Here is a 15,303-nt window from a genome sequence, read left to right as displayed (position 1 = left end):
CAATGTACATGCCCGCGCGCCTAAGTTTAGTCGGTAACTCTTGCTCGCGACTAAAATCCAATGATTCGCGATTTAACGCGTTGGACGTAACTTTCTCCCCTCGAGAGTCGTTACTGCATTCCCAATTAATCTTCCAAGCGAGTTCCCCGTTACAGCGAACAGCCACCGAAGGTAGGTGTATACGTGTACTCTATCGCCGCCGCAAAAAAAATCCCCTGTCATCAATCAATCCGCGTCAAAATCAAGTATTCTTTCGGAGCGCAGAATTTTTTTTCTATAAGTATGACATATATATATAGATGTGTCTATCGCCGACTGCTCCGTGTCTCCTTCGTCTTAGCGTCAAACGCGCTAAAGAGCGTATAAATATAGATAAGCACGTAAAAAAAAAAAAACAAAAAAAAAACGATAGGAGAGCAGCGACAAGGTCAACAACGACGAAAGTGACGTAAGAACGCACAAACACAACCTCGTACACGGAGCTTCGTGAGCCCTGCACGGATGTGGGCTTCGTTTCAAAAGGTCGGCTAATATTGCCCCTTTCGTGTGTATGCGTGTGTGTCAGTTGTATATACATATTCCCTGCTCTACGCGCATACCCAAGTACTATGAATTATGCACCGTAGGAACTCGACTGCTCGCTCGAGTGCAAGTATACGTATACGCCTTTTAGAACACTCGAGTGTGCTCAAGCCTCGCGAGTCTTGTCTCGTGTTTCACGTTTTTCTTCCTGGTTTTGGAGTATACGTACACACCCCGACAGGGGATGTTCTCGAAGCAATCACGTCCCGTATTATCTTTACGCGGGGGGAATCGGCTGGTTCGAACAAATATATTTTTTGCGTCAAATTTACCCCGTAGGCTAAAATACAAGATAAATTTTGAAATTTCCTCTTTTTAATAGCAGATTGCATCATTAATCCAAAATCGAATCGTTTGTCTGTAAGGAATAGGGAAACGACAGTAAAACCGACTATTTAAAAGTCACAACCGATACGTAATGTCGTTACAGGAGAGCTTTCACTCGACGCGATCCTCCTTTACCTTACTTTTTTCTTATTCTTGGGCATTTTTTAATTTTTTCATCACGTAACATGGACCCTTCCTTTCTGTGCAAAAATACCATTAAAAAGCAACTAAAAAATTTGAACCTAATTTAAAACAGAAGGTCTCGAGTGAAAAATTGTCCTCGAACTTTAGCAATTATTATATATATACGCACATTCACAGGGCCACGTGCACAGAGAGGACATTATTACGAGATCACACTTTCCATAGAACGGAGGTGAGAGGAAAAAAAACTTTGTCCCCCAAGTAATTGAACAAAGGGAGACGCACCGGCTACCAAGATCTCATTCGATTTTCCTACCAGACTTTCTTCGCGATGATTTCACCGATGTCGCCATGGTTTTAAAAATTTTTTTTTCTTCCCCCCGATCTCAGAACTAAACTTACCCAACTGCACGAACTTTCGCAAGAACAGAGCTCAACTCTACAGTTGCAGTTGGGAATTGGTTTTGTTTCTCACGTATAAAAAGGTGAGTGATTGGGTTTTTTTCATTTTCACTTGACGTACCACATTTATATACTTCTCGATTCAAAAATCGACACGTGAACACGTGTAACTGAAAAAAAAAAAGAAAAAAAAAAATGTGTACAAATACCTATAGGCGACGTATCCGAAGCGTTAATTACAAACTTTTGGCACGCGAATGCCCAGCGAAACGAGAATTTAAAGGTTTCCATCGCGATCACTTTCGCGAGAGTACCCGGGCTCTGCAGTAATCGTAAAGCTACCCCATATAGCCATTTCTATCGAGAGCCACCGCGTTAAATTCGATATCGAAAAGCAACTCAAACCCCGTAGTTGCGCGGGGAAATGAAAAAGCCACGATCGACTCTGTACTGCTTCAATAAAAGCCCAATATGTAATGCTTTTGAGAAAAGATAAAAAAAAAAAAAAAAAATACAAGTGTGTCGCGGGAAACATCGGAATGCGAGTCTTAAAAACGGGCAAACGTATATGTGTATGTACCTGGGACGTTTTTCGCGTAAAATATTTAAACCCGCCGCGGCAGCAGTAAACCACGGAATTATCAAGGAAATAGAGTTCTTTGCGACTTTCTGCGCAACAACAACAACCACCGTTGCAGCCTCCCCAGCCGCGCTCTCGATTTACGAGCGGGGACCATTTGATCGTTCGAACTGCTCTCGAGCTCGTAAAGCTCCTTGCGACGTAATGCCGCTTTTATGGAGCTCGGATTAGAGCGCTGCCACACCGGTGTGGGTGACTCTTTTCGTCTCACAGTACCTACTCTACACGAGTGTAGCTGTTGCGAGAAAACGTGGACGAACCGATATGACGAGGAGAGGCGAACAAAGTGCCTCCGGATCCAAAAAGTTGCGCGGTAATTTTCGATTCACTTGCACAATGAAACGAAAAGTTGGTGTTTCGATGTCGAATGGAGGAGGCCTCTCTGTGCTATGTAAACACATGCCCTAGACGAACGATTTGCTTGAATGAAAGAAGAAAAAAAAGAATAGATAACGCAAATCTTTATTTTGAAGATCGTGTGACGAGTCGATCGGAGCCACTCGATAAGAAATTTAATAGGCAAAAAATAGATGAAGAGAAAAAAAGACGGCCAATTATTATCACGGCCATGCATGATCACCTCTGTACAATTCAACGCCGAATCTCACATAGCGGGAGTGCTATTGTAGCCTCACACGTACTTCTTACGCGCACACATACGCTATAATGTCGACATCTTTTCGTTGGGCCACAAGTAAGTATGCCTATAGAGTGATTCTGCGTGGAGGAAAATCACCTTGTGTGCACGAGAGAGAGAGAGAGAGAGAGAGATCAATGACGAGTAAATTATATATTTGCCTGTGTGGGGTCTTCCGTAGCACTTATGCACATGGATATGGCATACACATGCAACACACGTGGAATCAAAATGTTGGCCGTGCCGCACAAAGGGGATTGATGATTGTACCAACTACTATGCGAGAGAGCTCATTTCACGATTATTGCGTGCCGACCGACCCTTTTCTTCCGCTTCTCTATGGCTATTGTATACACGTATCATCGTTGTAATTTATCGGTGATTGTCAGTTCGTCACGTGATTCGCCTGCTTTAAGTATAATTAATTAGTTATTGGGCTTCGAACGTTTATTGGAAACAAACACGGACGTTTGTTCATTTGCCAAAGTGTCGAAGTTTCATTTTGACGATGGACAGACTTTTCTTTTTTTCGTTTGTTTTGGTTTTTGAGTTCCGTATAATTATGATCCCTTGTGATCTTCCGGTGAAAAAAAAAAAAAAAAAAAAAACAACTGTAACAAAGTTTTTTAAAAGCTTTCGTGATGGTTTGTACGTAGTATAAATAGTTCCATATCGCTATGAGGGTAGTGAGAGAAGAGTATTAACTTAAGACAGATCTTGTGCTGAATGACCTGTGTGTGCTTCAGTAACACACTGTAGAAAAGCTTTGAAATTTTGACCAATATTTAGTGATTTTAAGTAATTCGAGGGAAAAAAACGTGGCAAAGTGCGTGAATATCGTTTGGTTTTTTACTGTACGGAACACCCAAGGGGTGTAAGATACACTGGCATCGCATTATGCAAAAATAGCTGTAAGCGTGGAATAAGCGTCATTAAAATTTTTTTTTTCTTATCACGCCTATTTTTTCCCACTGCTACGAAGAAACGAAGACACAAGTCTCAAATTTAGATTCTTGTTCTCGTCACCCAAGCACACACATTTTTTAAAGATTTCTGGTATGTGTCTTGTAGAATAAAGATGTCAAGACATCTTCGCAGGTAAAATTCCCCAATAATGATCCACAAATCCACAAACGCTGACGCATAATCTTGTAAAGTTCTAAAAAAATATGCAGCAATCGAAATCATATACATTAAAAACAAATCAAAGTACATCAGATGTCCTAAATAGTAAAAAACCATACTATTAACGTTTAGGTGTATAGTGAATCTGACCGATTGTTCAGATACACCCGCACATTATTTGGAACTGGTGTACTTGGTGACGGCGGATCTCCTGAGAGGTAATGGTTGACCTGGTATTGTAGTGGACCAAACAAGAATCTTTCGCAGCTATGCGCTCAAAGATGTAATTGACGAAGCGGTTCATCAACATGACCTTGAAGGAGGCTAGGCTCCAATATTCGGATGCACCTGATTCAGGACCTTGTATGGATATATATCTAAAGTTCTCTTTCTTTCTCTGGGAGCGTCTCTTTTTGCCCAAGTTGGCAACATTCCAGCAGTAAGAGTTTTTTTTCAATTTATTTTTTTATTTTTTTTATTTTAGCACCATAATTTTCAATTAAAAGTTTTGTAACACCTTTCATCTACGAAAATCAAAAAAATTTTGCCAATTAATTTATTTTTTGTGCAATTTCGCGATTGGCTGTTCAACAGCTACTCCGAACCAATCAGAGCGTAGCGCAGTCGGATTACCCCCCACCTAACTGACTTATTTTTTGGTTCTGCGCATGATCGTCACTTTTTCTTCCCCCTCTACTCCACCACACGAAACAGCTTCACTCTGATTGGTTCGGAGTAGCTACGATTGAATCGAATCGGCAAAAAAAAATTTCTCTACAGTCAGACAGATTAAATCAGTTGTCAACCAACTTTCTGAGCCTTAAGATATATCGCTTAGCTTACACTCAAGAATGACTGGATCAGGACGTGGTAAAGGAAAGTCTAGGGCGACGCCAAAGTCGCGCTCTTCTCGAGCTGGACTCCAGTTCCCGGTTGGTCGCATTCAGCGACATTTGAGGAAAGGCAACTATGCCGAGCGAGTAGGTGCTGGTGCCCCGGTATACTTGGCCGCCGTTCTCGAGTACTTGTCCGCCGAAGTCCTGGAGTTGGCAGGAAATGCAGCTCGTGACAACAAGAAGACGAGGATCATTCCTCGTCATCTCCAGCTGGCCATCCGCAATGACGAGGAACTAAACAAGCTGCTCGCCAACGTCACGGTTGCTCAAGGAGGTGTTCTGCCCAACATCCAAGCTGTCTTGTTGCCCAAGAAAACCGGAAAGAAAGATTCCACGGAATAGGTTATGAAGCTTAAATCAAAAACCGGCCCTTTTCAGGGCCAACAACAAAATTGCAACGTAACATTTCATTCCACATGCTGAACTTTCACGCACTCTTACTTTCTAAATTAACATACATTCACGTATTAATCTGACAAATTAATTGAATTAAGGCATTTTTTCCCTTAGTTACGTTAATCAAAGTTTTGTGGAAAAAAAGAATTATTTTGAGTATCAGCGCCATTTAGCGTTGCTGTTGGCGAAGTCAAATCTGACTTTTAGAAAAAATCTAAAGATTTTTAGTGGTTAATTAACTGATAGTGTTATATATTATTCATTTTTTGGCGCTGCTTTTTTTTTTTTTTTTTTTTTTTTTCTTGGAGCGGAGTAGCTCCAGTCGATTTCTACTCCGTTGACTCTTATCTTCTGCAATTTCTTCCTGGGATTTTTCCAGGAGACGAGCATGGCTATAGTCTTTGCCTCATTTACGACCAGTTTCCAAAGACTATACCAGTTGAGTAGAGTGATGATGTGCTCGTTTAGAAAGGTGGTGCACCGAGAGTGTAGTTTTGACGTACAGCTGACCGCGACGTCGTCTGCGTAGACGTACGTGTTGATGTTTTCGCGCTGGGGCAGGTCGTGGCAAAATATGTTGAAAAGGGTGGGTGAGAGTTTGGAGCCTTGGGGGACTCCGGAGGTAATTGGACGGGGGTCGGAGAGGGAGTCGCCTACTTTAACGCGGATAAATCTGTCCAAGAGGTAAGATTTGACGGTGCCTATGAGGTAGTGCGGAAAACCTAGCTGTATAAGCTTGTACAGGAGGCCCTCGTGCCAAACTCTGTCGAAGGCCTGCTGTACATCTAGGAAAGTACAATTGCAGCCTTCCACCTCCCTCGTCCACCCTACAAACTAGGGTTCAAAGCTGAAAACAAGGGACTGACTTTACACTCTGTTCTGCGTGTGAAAAAACAAAGTCATCACAGTCACTGTCTGGGAAGAAGAGCAACTCGCCCGAGCAGTGAAACAATAACAATGATAACAACGTGGCACGTGCAGTGGTTGAAACAGCCTCGAAAGCTGCTCTCTGATGTGGCAAGGCGACGCATAATCTCGACAAAGTCACGTGCGATCTCGGACTGGTGGGATTTTCGTAAGCTTTTTGGTGGTAACGGAGGGTCCGACCAGTGACCGCTTAATTGGATGAAAATTTAATTAGGAAGTGGAAGTAGCTACTTTATACTCGCACTTACGTAAGCACGGGGATCCCATTGGAATGTAAATAACTCAGTTGAAATGTATTTTTTTTTTCTTTTTCTCTATTTATTTTATAAGTTGCTTGAAACGACTGTAACACGCAGCAGCTGCGTGAGTCGGTTCGTCTCCGTGGATGTTTTTTTCTTTTTTTCCTCGTCTCTGTTTTACTCTCGACTTCTTCCCGTTGGCCGTAATAACGAGCGTCGCTTAAAATGTTTTGAAAAAAATACTGTACCTACCCGCCGTGTGACAGCAGACTCTTAAATCACTCGTTTTGAAAGATAATTATATTTTTTTTTTTCTGGAAAAATGTACGTGTTTGGAATTTTTGACTCCTACTTCTCGAGTACTTAAGAGTTCAGCTGCAATGAGGTTTTCTTTTTTTTCGTACTAGCGTTCTATAATTGCTTGCAGGATTTCGAAGCAGTTGCTTAATAATTACTCGGACGATCAGTTTTTTCAACAATAACAAAAAAAAAAAACAAAAAAAAAAAAATCTCACGCTGCAGTGTCAAAGTGCGAAAAGCTAGCTCTCTCTGGAGCTATTTCGGCGCTCGAGAGAGTATCGTTCGTTGCTCAAACTCTTTTCCGAGTTTTCCAAGGAGGGGCTTCCGTAACTTTTCTCCGACAATGAAAACAAAACGAAGTAAGGTATACAAGACAACAAGTGTCTCCGCAGAAGACGGGAATTGAGGAGCCGCGCGTCTTGCGCTCTCGCCGCTCAAAGAAAACACACTATAAGAAAATTGAATTTAAAACAGAGAGACTCTCTTGGGATTGGCAGTGACCTCAAGTAATACTTCTTTTGAACAATTTCGTCGGCGTCTTTGAGGAATTTCAAGGCGAAAATCACTTTGGACCCTCACGCCGAGCGTGTGACGCAATACAAAACACTTGGTTTTTTTTTTTTTCTTTCTTTAATTAACGAAACAAAGGAATGAGCTTGATTTACCATCGCAAAAAATATGCAGTTAACTTATTTTTCAGGGCACCTTTTCGAGGAAAAGAAAAAAAAAACCCTTCGACTCGTGTATTCCAAAAGCCAACCAAGCGCCTCGGAGCAAAAGTCCGACATTCACGTCGAACAAGCGATCGTCATCGGAACTCTATAGAGTCAAGACACATGAGTACATATTTGAACCGCGAGTGCACAGGTACACTAACGATGCATCAAAATCTCCTGAAATCAGGTACATATGCTTACGTAAGAGCGTGTGTGCCGTTGCACGTGAGCAACGCATCTGTCCCATCCACTCGAGTCAAGTCGTCACATATAGCAGCTCCGCGAAATAGGCACATGACACACAGACGTGAAGTGCCGCTCCTGTGATTAAACGCTCGCTCCGATCGAAATCTGCGGGGAGAGGCACAAAGCCGAGCTCTGTAAGCACGCGCCGGTCTTCCGCCTCCCCCGGAGCATCCACGAAACTCTTGGGTGTGCACGTACACGTGGAATAGGACGCGCAATTGAAGTAACCTTTGGGAGTGACTCGCGATCTCGAGCGTTTATTTTTTTTTCTGCGCCTCGTGTATGTACCAGCCCTTCTTTTCGCGTCGATGCACTCGATGTATTTGTACAGCATCGCGTTTGCATTTTTATTTCTTCCATCCCGAGAGATGGGGAGGAGAGTCGACGGAACTCGTTGATTCGAGATCGATTGCCTCGCGTAACTGATGTATCGCCCTGTATCCGTATCCCGAGCGCGTCTGCGTTTGTTTCTCTTTACGAGAAAAAAAAAAAAAAAAAAAAAAAAAAAAAAAAGACAATTTTATTTATTTGCTGTATCTACCAGTGGTTGTGCACGGCTCTCTTTATGCTGTTGTAAAGCAGCTTCAGCTTATGCACAGTTATTCGCATTCGTTGTGATATCCGCGCTATTGAATTTACTCGAATCCGATTATCACGTGATAAACTGCAAACAATGAAAATCCGCAGTCGTGAAAAACAATCGATTGTCCGCCGTGTTGAAATAATATAATACCGCGCGTGAGCATAATTTTACTTTGAGCCGACGGGAGGGAGCGAGTGCACGGAAAGCCCGGCGTTGTCGATGCGCGGGATTCATTAACCAACGGAACTCGCGTTTGCCGGGCGTAAAATATTAAATGCCGTAAACATCCCGGGGATTCGGAACGCGCAAGAGTAATTTTGTTTTTTAACGAGCGGAAAATCCAACCGAGACATTAAAAGGGACAAACACTCATTTGGCGAGCTTGCAAGCTCGGTTTGGTGTTTTTTTTCGTTAACTTGGTGAAAAATTCCTCGAGTGCTCCTCCAAATCCCGGTCCATACGCTTCGCGCGAGAGACGAGCCATTACGGCCCCAAGCGTTCGTTTGCTGATCTACATAAATAGTTTTTTTTTTTGTCATGCAGATGTGTCATACTCTTGAGAATACATGTCTGCCTTTTTTGATGGTCGTGTAATTATTTAGTATTTTCTTTTTTTTCACAGATGAGTACTGCTCGTGAATTTCTCTTGCGTTTTTAATTTAAATTTTTACACGATTACAAGTTCCATCGCAACAACGCCATAGTAAGCATAAAATGAGGAACCAAGTAAATGTACCTGCAGCCTAGAAATGTCAGTGTTGTAGCAAGAAAGAAAAACAAAATCAGCAATTTTATGTAGTAGAATCAGCGAAATAGATAAAAACGCATAACCTCGCACTCGAGCTACCCAAGCGTACTTATCTACTATTAACGAGAAAAAAAAAAGTCCAAACGCATCACACGGTGGGGCAAAAAAACAAACAAAGGAAAACCCTGTACTCGGAACATTCGTGTCACACGCTCGATTTCACGCCCATCATCATCCACAAAAGAGTTTCCCAACTTTGCAGCACCTACAGGACGAAATCAAAAAATCAACGGCACAATAACCCCAACTTCAACATGGATTTTCCTAATATAGTACACGCGAACGCGCGTATTGCAGCTATATAGGTAATCGCACCCTATCGATATACACACACACCTGGTCGATTGGCCGATAAAAAGAAGGCCTTATCGTAAAAGGGGGTGGGTGTGGGTGAAAAATCTTGCTGCGTAACAACACTCTGATGAAAGAAAACAAAAAAGTAAAGACACGGAAAGAGAGGAAAAAAACTATACGTGCAACGAATACTCACGGCTCTGCCGTACCAAAAAAAGACCCCCGAGTGTGTGTACCGACAATGGCGGCATTTAGGATCGCATATTTGTTTCGCTTACGTACCGTTTCTCTTGCTTCATCTCATTGCCAATCAATTACTTTTTTTCACATAGTCGAATTAACGAATGGATGCTTCTCTTACCGTATTCATATACCCTAAGGTATAAAACGTGGTTTCCAGTTTCCCGTAATTAGCCCGCTGTGGCTCGAACGAGCGTAACAGTAGTACCAGATCCACGGGAGCTTTGAGCTTTTTCGATCGTGCTACATACGTGCTCGTGTTTCTCGATTAGCCTGTGCTTTCCGGCGATTCGCTGATTCATTCGTTATTCGCTATACACTTAGTTTACAATCTAATCCATTAGCTTAATCGCCAAGTGTATAATATTGCATCAAAGTGGCGCGATCACTTTGTACGATTATTGTACCAACGAGCAGTAGTTGGGAGCCATTCGAAGGAGTAGTCAGCTGGAGGAGGAAAAAAAAGAAAAGCGTGCGTCACTCATTCGCCGAGGCTTGAGTTCCCCTCTCGACCCTTGGTCCCCTAACTATACCATCCGACTCGGCGATTCCATTGTCCCATCTCCTCCTCGGGAGAGCACTGTATTCTACGCCATTACCGTCCACTCCTCGGAGCAACGCGTTTTTCTCTTTCTCCCAGTATACGGCATCGCTGTCGATTTCCCCGGGTTGGGGTCCCTCGAGCGGAAAATAATCGACGCGCGCCTGAAAAATTCATTAAACGGCGTAACTTACCCTCCCGCGCAGGACCAAATTCTTTCTCTCCCAACGTGTCCGTTAACTGCGTGGAATATCCTTCCCGTCGAAATTCGATTTTTCAACCATAGTACTATCCTTCCGCCGGAGTTACCCCGAGGGCAAAGGAAAACTTCCCTTACTCTCCGAATGTTTGCCAGCCGAGGAAATTAAATTTTTCCCCTCAATGGACTGCTCCTCTTTGCATAACTCCATGAAAATTATACACCTACTCGCGCTTGCTTCCGCCCATTGGATGTACATATTTTTTTTTTCGATTTCTCAATCCAACGAGATATAGTGTGCCCGAACAGTCGCAGTAGATATTTAAAAAAAACTGGAGTTTTTCCAATAGATACGTTTGGTACTTGTGCTCGTCTAAAGGAAATTGAAATCAAACAGTTGGTGGTGAACATTCAATCTCCCACATCGAGCTCGTCCCGAGCACAATTGCTCGAACCGTTATAACGTACAAGTGCGCGTGGACTTTGCACCGTGATTATATAGATGCGAACTTGACTCGGGCGAAATTTCAATTCAGGGAAGCCACGGGGCGCGCGTGGCCGGCGATCGGCGCTACAACAAAGTTAAAAGCTACCTCCCGAGTTCCACCTGTCCATTGTTATACGTTTACACGCGTGTGCTTGTATTTGGTACAATAGCCAACGCAAAATGTACATGTCAAATTGAAGGATTTAGGGTGGGCGAGTGGCAAGCGTCGAAGTTGCGATTCGTGGGTGACGCGAGTAATCGACCGTGGACGATTTTAATTGGAACTCAATGGCTTGCAAGTTTTCCCCGGTGAATTGAAAACAAAACGAGTTGGAAAACTCTGGCAATACCAAAGTTTAACACTGAGAGCGAGAAACAATTTTTAATTGCGAGGGTATATACATGGTGACGTTGATTATCGTTTTTGACTGACTGCTCGAGTATAACTCGGGCATTTCGTTAAGATAAAAAGCCCGTCGTCTCCGCGGCTTGACGTCTTAAAAGCTTTTGTACACCAACCGTGTATTTTTAAATTGAAACTTTCAAGGGATACCTATATGTTCGCGCTAATGGCGAGAGTCAAACCTGCTGCTTGCGACTTTTTGCACGTTCCCTCAATCATTTGTCATCGGCCGAACATTTCAAGCCAATCGCTACAATTCCGCGTTTCCTCGGTAAAGCAATTAATGCTCGTTACATCGCATCGACTGTTGTTCCAAATAATTACAGCAAGCCAAAAAGAGTACAGTAGCACACGCCGCAACACTAATTGGTTTTCGTGATACTTTATAACGCTAAAAAGGGCCAGATTTTTCCAAAGGACAGGGAGGTAAAACCCGTGCATGTACGTAACGGGCGTGTGCCCGAAGGCTTTGTGAATTTAATTTTCGAGGAAGAAGGAATGAGGGTCGGGTCCCGGTGCCGGTGCGATTAGCAGGAATCTAACTTGGGAAATTTGATATAGGCGAGACTCTCCCTCTCTCTCCACTCCCGGAGAAGTCAACTTTGCTCGGGCAAACTCGACGCCGCAGGGATTACGGGCGCTGGCTGTGTACACGTTACGTACCCACGTGCAGCGTATGACAGATCTATAACGATGCACTACACCCTCGTATATGTATACAAGAAAGTTTTGTTAGTTTTGCTATCCAAAGTGTTTGAGCGTCTCGGGCGCACGAAATTCAAGTGCATCGACGCTCTTATCGGGAGAGAGACACTCGAAGCTCCTTCCTTCCGCGCAATGAAGCGTAACGGTATATACGTACAGGTGTGCGAGCGTACGCGGAGTGAGAGATTCTTTTTTTTTTTTTTTTTTTTTTTGCACCTTACTGGCTTTTTTTTTTCTCCCTCCCTACTCGAAGGATAGCGTGACAGACAAGCGATAAATATTTATACGCGCGTGATATTCCTTTGATGTTTTTATTCGACTTGTTTCGCGAGCTCTTTTCCGCTGTGCGATAAATCAACGATTCGCCTTTTGATGTGTTTTGTAAAGGTACCTGTGTCTTTGTTAGATAGCTTGTAGAATTTTCAATTGACTCGACAGGAAATGTTGCAAAAAACAGTATAGTTGAGTGAAATGCTTCATGGAGGTACGATGCAAAAAAACGAAGCACGGGATCTTTATGACTACTCAGAATGCCAAGATTTTCACTTCATATTTCATATTTTGGTCATTTCGACGACGGGGTGAAACCAAGATAAATGGAAATACGGTCTTAGTTATACTATCCACTCCCTAGTGTTTTTCTTTCTTTTTTTTTTTTTTTTTTTTTTTTTTTTGTGTTTGTCGAGTAGCAAACAAGACAGATGTACGATTAATTCGTTCAGAGAACTAAAATACTGCACAAAATTATTATCTCCCTTTAAAATTAGAAAGTGCTTCTTACTCTACTGCTCGATAAATTATTAAATTTCGCTACTTGCCCGTGTACTCGCATGAAAATCTTCCCAAGGTGAAATTAAAACTACGTCTGACCATATCCTGCCTTTGACTACTTATCGCGCAAAACATACCCTATACTATATCCAACATAGCTCTTTCTATGCATATCGACTCGCATGCAAAAATAGTTTTAAAAAAACTTGAATGGCAACTAATTTTCACACTTTAGAGGAGAGCCAAGACTAAAAAACTACCATCGATTCCGCAACGATAATTTTTTTTTTCTTGGCAAGCGATGAAAAAAAAACACCTAATCCCCCCTCGGAGCCCACCCTCGGAAAATTGGGCTAATGAAAACATCGATGCCTCCAGAGCCGGATCGATCCATCCCCCGTGGCCCACCGTCGAATTACCTATTGTTTGAGCGTCCACGATTAATCAAGTAGCCTTTCTCTCTCCCGTGCCCCTTATCGCTCGGAGTATCCCCAAGAGTGAAGGCTTAGACGGACGGGGAAGCAACTGGGCTTTGATTCAACGGAGCTCACACTACGGCCACTACCAAGTTATACGTGCCACTATTGACCCTCCGCGCGAGGAGTGAGAAGCCACTTCTCACTGAAATAGTTTGAGCGAACGGGTGACAACTGACATTAGGTTTGATCACCTCTTGGAAAGTGCCCAAGAACTGATGGAGGCGAGGGTGAAAATACCTCGGGGATACTGTTTTGCCAATGAAATTCAAACGTAAGATTGATTTACGTATTTTTAAGGCGTTCGTTCTCGATGCACGCGTATACTCTGGCTGGTTATCAAAGTAAAGGAATGATTACTTCGAGTTTCAATGATTCGATACAACGTAATGTGAATTACATTGAGAGGGGGTGTTTTTGCAGATACACCCTTGGTTACACACGATTAGGATCGAAAATAAAAGCAAAATCACTACATCAGATGCTAATGGAACCTTTTTGGCGCAAAAAAAAACCGCACGTATACATTTACGAGCTCACAAATGACTACGCGACTTCGAAAAAACGATCCCAAGAGACGCATCCTTAGCGGCGCGAGCTCTCGGCTACGCGATTTTTTTTTTCCCCTTCTAGTCTTGTTCGCGGAATCGATTGGTCGATAAATATTTGCATCGCAAGCGCTGCCCGCCGGGAAAATAGACGTTGAGCTCACTGTGCCCCCCCCCCCCCGACTCCGCTTTTCCATTACACTTATTGGGTCCGTCGCTTTGAGGGAGCTCGCATTCTTCCTTGACTTTTTTAATAGCCTCGGTGAGGAAATAAAAAAACGGCCTCGCCCGGCGTTCTTTACAAAAGCATATCCATATATAACAACACAACCGTGATATCGCTGAGCAGAAAAAAAAGGGGCAAGCAATTTTTGGTCAGTTGTTGAAGCCTCCTCTGGGTGTAAGCCACCACCTTGTATACGAGCATCAAAGTTTGTATATGTATACTTACAAAATCTGACCTCGGTCAGATAAGAATTCGCTGTAATTGTAATCCGGATGATGAATGCTGGAATTTGTTTTTTTTTTTTTTTTTTTTTTTCTGTAAAACATACGAAAGATATTATCGAAGAGATAAGGTAAATTGAACAAGAAAAAGCTCTCTCTCCGGTCTCGAAAAGTCAAACGACACTTTCTCTATCCTCGGTGCTGCGCGCAAACAGCTGATAACGCACCCCCTCCGACTTTTTTAGGTATCCGGGAATTGGCTGTGGTGTCTTTTCGCGTGTGTCCCCTATCTTGGAACGATGTACGTAAGTGTGCATGCAAAAACACGGGGGGACGAAGAGAAAAACCTTCTCCCTCTCATCTATGATCCTCCGATGTGGACCAGTGGGATGGGGGGATCTGAGAGCTTTTTTTTTTTGTTTTTCAAGTCTTGCGCACACTTTTCCTTAGAATAGTCGAGTGTTTGCGAACCGAATAGTGCTTCTCGAAAGGAGATGTGTTCACATCAAAGAAACGTTCCGTCCAATGAAATTCTACTCCCCGTTACTTCCGATGCCTCGAATGCCGTAAATACTCTGTCGGCACATCCCCTTTCTCTCCCCCGAGCCCGTAGCAGTGTTTATCGGTATTTCGAGAATCCTGCGCGTTTCTTCTTAACTCCGTATATATTTTACAACAATTTATTTTCAAGGCCATACCTGCGGTCTTTCACTTTTTTTCTTCTTCTAAAAATTATTTTACCTTTGAGCGCATTATGCACGGGCGTAATGTACCTTGGCACTTTGTTCGCCCACTAAAAGGGACATATTTTTCTTGAACACGAAAATCAACCCCGTACCCACTCCGGCCGCGGCAGCCTCGTCATTTTTCGCATGTATAAATAACGAGGTTGTCCACGGAGCGCTCGAAGTTTTCTCTCCCGTGGCAAACTAGTGTGCATATTTATAAGAAAAAAAAAAAAATAAACAGGACACCTCGAGAAATTTCGATGACGAAACTTGTAGTGCACGATCACGTCCTCCTCGAGGAACATTCGGACTCGTCAATTACTCATGGGAACCAGTAAAAGCACTTATTCAAACTCGATTTGTCGCCTCGGCCATTAAAACCGGGAAAGCTCATGGACAGGGGATGAAAAAAAAAAAAAAAATCGCACACGGTCCACCTCGTAAGGCGATAAAATGCAATGACCCACCTCGGTGGGGAGGGGAAAAAAAAAATAGA

General features: G+C 43.0%; 1 protein-coding gene and 1 long non-coding RNA gene across 3 annotated transcripts in view; both read left to right on the top strand.

Annotated features, from left to right (window-relative positions):
* LOC106641841 (uncharacterized) overlaps positions 1–15,303 on the top strand; it is a 32,643-nt gene that overhangs the window by 5,628 nt on the left and 11,712 nt on the right. The window lies entirely within an intron of this gene.
* On the top strand, positions 4,697–5,217 carry LOC106641840 (histone H2A-like). The gene has a single exon (XM_014356383.2). The coding sequence runs from the start codon at positions 4,709–4,711 to the stop codon at positions 5,093–5,095; it is 387 nt and encodes a 128-aa protein (XP_014211869.2). The 5' UTR covers positions 4,697–4,708; the 3' UTR covers positions 5,096–5,217.

This window comes from Copidosoma floridanum, unplaced genomic scaffold, assembly GCF_036245765.1.
Source record: "Copidosoma floridanum isolate Cflo_tuat_1 unplaced genomic scaffold, Cflo_Japanese_pri ptg000029l, whole genome shotgun sequence".
Classification (NCBI taxonomy): domain Eukaryota; kingdom Metazoa; phylum Arthropoda; class Insecta; order Hymenoptera; family Encyrtidae; genus Copidosoma; species Copidosoma floridanum.
This window is presented reverse-complemented; position numbering and strand designations above follow the sequence as displayed.

Coding starts and splice junctions, on each gene's coding strand:
- LOC106641840 (XM_014356383.2), top strand. CDS start 4,709: ATGACTGGATCAGGACGTGGTAAAGGAAAGTCTAGGGCGACGCCAAAG.